The 5,752-nt window shown below is 43.0% G+C and overlaps 1 protein-coding gene across 1 annotated transcript in view; it reads left to right on the forward strand.

Annotated features, from left to right (window-relative positions):
• Positions 1-5,752, forward strand: part of Camlg (calcium modulating ligand) — a 10,759-nt gene that overhangs the window by 4,162 nt on the left and 845 nt on the right. The window contains exon 3 of the mRNA XM_005355252.2: positions 1,095-1,160. Coding sequence (XP_005355309.1) covers positions 1,095-1,160 — 66 coding nt within the window. The remainder of the gene's footprint in view (positions 1-1,094; positions 1,161-5,752) is intronic.

Here is a 5,752-nt window from a genome sequence, read left to right on the forward strand (position 1 = left end):
ATCTCTGTGAGTTCGAGACCAGCCTGGTCTACAGAGCTAGTTCCAGGACAGGCTCCAAAGCCACAGAGAAACCCTGTCTCGAAAAAAAGGAAATACATAAATTAAGTGCCATTTTTGTTATTTTTGTTTTTTGTTTTGTTTTGTTGAAGATGTCATACTGACAAACTGTTTAAGATAGTATGTCAACCAGCACTCGGGAGGCAGAGGCAGGCAGATCTCTGAGTTCGAGGCCAGCTTGATCTGTAGAGTGAGTTCTAGCATAGCCAGGACTATACAGAGAAATCCTGTCTCAATAAAACAAAACAAAGAACAAACAAAAAACCAAAAAAAGAAAAAGAAAAAAAAGTATAGCCTGCCATTTGAGAAGCAAGTTGTCTGTGTCGACATGAATCACTTCTGCCCCAATTTTGAGGGCTATGTGGCTTTTACTTTGAGTACTGTGCTTTTTGTTTTGTTTTGTTTTGTTTTGTTTTTTGAGACAAGGTTTCTTTGTGTAGCCCTAAATGTTTTGGGAATGGTTCTGTGGACCAGGCTGACTTGGAATTCACAGAGGTCTGCCTGCCTGCCTGGCAAGTACTGGGATTAAAGACATGTGCCACCACCTCCTGGACTTTTAATGCACGCTTTTAGCTGTTTGTTAACATCCGCTAGGTGAGGGAGAAGTCACTGCAGTTTTAATTCTCTAAGTTTGGGCTGGGTACGGTAGTGCAGCCTTTAATGCCAGCACTATGGCCTGGGTATGGGAGTGCAGCCTTTAGTGTTAGCATTCTGAAGTCTGAGGCAGTAAAATAGTGAGTTCAAGGCTAGCTTCTACATAGTGAGTCTACATAGTGAGCCGTCTCATAAAAAGAAAAGGCTAGAGAACACATTCAGGGAGGAGGAGCACCAAGAGAATCTCGTGACTTGGATATGTTTTATGGTTAGAGACTAAGATTCTGTTTCTCTTACTCTCCTTCAGAAACAACAACACTTTCAGCCGCTGCATTAAATATTTTCCTGTAATGTTTTGCTTGGAATATATAGCTTTTGTTAAGTTGACTTATTATGTCAATGATTTTATTGGAAACACTTAATTTTATTTTCTCTTTTCACAGTCTATATTCGCTCCATTTCTTACTTTGCAACTTGCGTACATGGGACTATACAAATATTTTCCTAAGGTAAATTTAAATCTTAATTATGATGTATTTAGGTTGACTTGTGACTAAGTAATTGTTAACAATCTATTTGTGTGTGTGCATGTGAATGTGTTGACTTGTGACTGTTAACAATCTAACTTATTTGTGTATGTGTGCATGTGTGTTGATTTGTGACAGTTAACAATTTATTTGTGTGTGCGTGCGTGTGTGTGCATGTGAGTGTGTTGACTTGTGACTAATTGTTAACAGTCTGTTTGTGTGTGCGTGCTCTCGTGTGCCTGTGAGTGTGTTGACTCGTGACTAATTGTTAACAGTCTGTTTGTGTGTGCATGCTCTCGTGTGCATGTGAGTGTGTTGACTTGTGACTGTTAACAATCTATTTGTGTGTGCGTGCATGTGTGTGCATGTGAGTGTGTTGACTTGTGACTAATTGTTAACAGTTTGTTTGTGTGTGCATGCTCTGGTGTGCATGTGTTGTCATGACAGTTTTCAGGAGTTGGTTCTCCTGCCTTAGCTTCCAGGGATCAAACTCAGCTTCCAAGCTTGCAGCAAGTGATTCTACCCGCTGGGCTATCTGGATGGCTCATGACTAAAGGGCTGCTTGGTGGTGGTGGCGCATACCTTTAATCCCAGCACTTGGGAGGCTGAGGCAGGCAGATCTGTGTGAGATCAAGGCCAGCCTGGTCTACTGGTCTACAAAGCGAGTTCCAGGACAACCAAGACTACATAGGGAAATCCTGTCTCGGGGAAAAAAAGAAGTTAAGGGCTGTGAAGATGGCTCAGTGGTTAAGAACACATAATACTCCAGAGGACTCAGGTTTGTTTCATAGCACCCACATTGGGTGGTTCACAATTGTAATTCCAGCTATAGTGGGACTCAGCTCCTCCAGCCACTGTGGGTACCTGCACTCATGCACAGACACAGACACATATACATAATTAAAAAATAAAAATAGTGTTTAATGTTTTTTAAATTGAAAAAAAAATTCTAAAAAACAAATAGAACTTCAAGGAAGCATTAGTTACACTTGATCTGAGTCAGTGCTACAGGATTAGAACCAGCAAGATGGTGCACAGGTAGAGATGGTTCTCATCAAGCTGTCTCCAGTTGGATGGTCAGGACCCACGTGGAGGAACAGAGAAAGGCATCTATGTATAGTGGTATAGCATTTGTGTTTCAATAAGTAAAGCTTGCCTGACGATCAGAGTGCAAAGCTAACCACCTAATCAACCATACAGGCTGTGGTGGCACACACCTTTAATCTCAGCAGCCACCCTGGTTAGCCATAGAGGCCGAGCAGTGGTGGTGCGCGCCTTTAATCCCAGCACTAGAAAGGGATATAAAGTGGGATGAGACAGGAACTTGCTCTCTTTTCAGCCTGAAGATTTTGTAGAGGTAAGAGTTCTCTATTGGCTGGCTGCTTTGCTTTTCTGATCTTCAGTTGGAGCCCCAATACCTGTCTATGGGTTTTTATTATTCATACTACATCTATGCAAGATGCCTTCCACACCCATACACAAATAATCAGTCAATCAATCAGTGTAATGAAGACATTCAAAGTGGTTTAACCGATAATATTCTTTAGCAAATTTAATCATTCTGTTGGTAAGAAAGTAAACGAATTTGACTATTTTACTGTGCCCCTTTTTGGACCCATGATAGCAAGTCACTTTATTTATTTATTTATTTATTTATTTATTTATTTATTTTGGTTTTTCGAGACAGGGTTTCTCTGTAGCTTTGGAGCCTGTCCTGGCACTAGCTCTTGTAGACCAGGCTGGTCTCGAACTCACAGAGATTCGCCTGCCTCTGCCTCCGAGTGCTGGGATTAAAGGCGTGCGCCACCACCGCCCGGCAAGCAAGTCACTTTAATGTTGAGAATGAGAAATATTTGACAACAACTACAGAGGGAAATGATGCTGAGAGCTGATGTTTTCCTAGTCTGCTTGACCACAGATGGATACATCATCTCCCTGAACTTGGTTTGTCTGACGTCAAAGATAAAGTTCCTTGTAGGTCAGGCGGATGCTTGCAGGTAATTTTATCATTCAGAAGGTACAGTCAGAGGAGCATGAGTTTGAGATTAGCCTGGGCTATACAGTGAGGCCCTGTCTCAAATAAGTAAAAATAATGTTATTTGTGTATCAGATTTTTTTTTTTTTTTTTTTTTTGGTTTTTTCGAGACAGGGTTTCTCTGTGGTTTTGGAGCCTGTCCTGGAACTAGCTCTTGTAGACCAGGTTGGTCTCGAACTCACAGAGATCTGCCTGCCTCTGCCTCCCGAGTGCTGGGATTAAAGGCGTGCGCCACCACCGCCCGGCTTGTGTATCAGATTTTTGATATGTGGTTCAGAGCAGCTTAGAACTCTGTTTTCCTGCCTCAGCTTCCTGGGATTACAGGCAGAGGCTACCATACCCAGCATATGATCAAAATTTATGTCAAGTTCTTGGACAAAAAATGACGGTTTGCCTGTTTGCTTAGTCATATCTATATCTATGGCTTTATGTGGGTGGGGGAGGGGAGCAATTTTGTATCAAACCCAGGGCCTAACACAGGCAAGGCAAATGTTTTTGCACGTGGAGTTACCTCATAGGAGGAGGTTTTGGAAAAAAAGACAGATTTGGCTGGAGAGATGACTCAGTGGGTAAGAGCACTAGTTTCTCTTCCAGAGGTCCTGAGTTCAATTCCCAGCACCCACATGGCGGCTCACAATTGTCTATGGGATCTGATGTGCATTTATATATGCACACAAGTATATGTAAAATAAATAAATCTTTATTTGCTATCAGGCAAATAAATAAAGTCTAAAAAAAAAAAAGAGCTAGGCAGAGCATGCTTTATTTAATTCCAGCACTTGGGAGGCAGAGGCAGGCAGATCTCTGTGAGTTCGAGACCAGCTTGGTCTACAAGAGCTAGTTCCAGGACAGGCTCCAAAACCACAAAGAAACCCTGTCTCGAAAAACCAAAAAAAAAAAAAAAGGGGGGGGGAGGAGGGGTTAATCTGTTGTAATTGAGATAGCAGCGTGATAGCTGAGGAGACCCTGTGTAGCTGTTTCTTCAAGGACAACAAGAGACTGCCTATAAAAGCCCACTTTTGAGTCACTCTTTCTTGCTCAGGACTTTTAGGTGGGAAAATATGGCTCACAGATAACGTTTTGATTGTGTGTGTGTGTGCACGCGCGCACGTGTGTGTATGTGCATGTGTGTGTGCTAGTGTTTGGACCCAGCACCTTGCTAAGCATGCCCTCCACTTCTTTTCTTTTCTTTTCTCTTTCTTTCTTTCTTTCTTTCTTTCTTTCTTTCTTTCTTTTTTTTTTTTAATTTTTCGAGATAGGGTTTCTCGTGTATCAGCCCTAGCTGCCCTAGACCTAGCTCTTGTAGACCAGGCTGGCCTCAAACTCACAGAGATCTGCCTGCCTCTCTCCCAAGTGCTGAGATTAAAGACATGCACTACCACTGACCGACAACCACATAGCTTTTCATGTCTTTAAAATTGGTGAATCATGAGTGGCTATCTAGTGATATTAAATGTCTCCTCTGGCCCCTGCAGGTACCAGGCATTCATGAAGCCGTGGGTTTGAGCCTCATCACCACCACATGATCTGGGCATGGTGGCACATGACTTTGCTTCCTGCCATTGGGAGGTGGAAGTAGAGGGTCAGTAAAGTCTTAGATGTGTAGCCAGCTTGAGGCCAGTCTGGGATCATGGCACTGTGCTTCAAAAGACTATTTTAAAATGAGATCAGGAATTTAAGAAATAAATGTTCTTTCTCCCCTTAGAAGTGTTCTGAACTGTCCAGTGACTTCCCATCACAAGAGTGACCAGTGTCTGCTTTTGTGTACAGCAGTCAGGGTCCTCTAGGATTTTCCTGTGGTTTTGTTTGTAATGACACACCTAGTGTTCTTCTGCTTCTGGCTTTTGTTGTCCTGAGACTCAGTTTACATTAGTTTTCTCCCCTGCCTCTGATATGATTCTGCCCGTCCGCGAAGGCTGGGTTCCTCCCTACCCTGAAATCTTCCTTCGACCTTATTGCATGTGGTAGTGTGCTGGCCGTCAGAGCTTCTGGAGCCCTTGCTGTGCTCTGCTTACAAAGACCCCAGAGCAGTCTCTGTGCCACTGACTCCTATCACACATCAGTTCATCCACCGGTCGGTGTTTATAGGCTCTAGTAATACTTTCCTTGTTTCTTACCTTGTGTTATTATATGTCTCTAAAGTGGTTATGTCTTGCTTCCAAAATAACATTTACTTGTTTATTTGTTTATTTGGGGGGCAGGGTCCCTTTACAGAGCCTTGACTATTCTGGAACTCACTATGATACTAAACTGACCTCAGATTTAGAGATCTGCCTGCCTCTGCCTCCCAAGTGCTAGGGTTAAAAGTATGCACCAACATACTTGGCCAAAATGACACAGTTATAAAACTTGCTGGGGGCCCTGTTGTCTGCTATTGCCTAAAATTGACTGATTTACCTCTTCGATGCTCAGTAAATGTTGGTGTGTTGTTTTGGGAACAGTGGGGAAGAGAGAGCAGCAGCAGTTGTGTTTGTGTAGACCACGTGTGTGCTGAGGGCCGTGTCTGGGTAGACCACGTGTGTGCTGAGGGCCGTGTCTG

The sequence above is a fragment of the Microtus ochrogaster genome, chromosome 16 (assembly GCF_000317375.1).
Source record: "Microtus ochrogaster isolate Prairie Vole_2 chromosome 16, MicOch1.0, whole genome shotgun sequence".
Lineage (NCBI taxonomy): Eukaryota > Metazoa > Chordata > Mammalia > Rodentia > Cricetidae > Microtus > Microtus ochrogaster.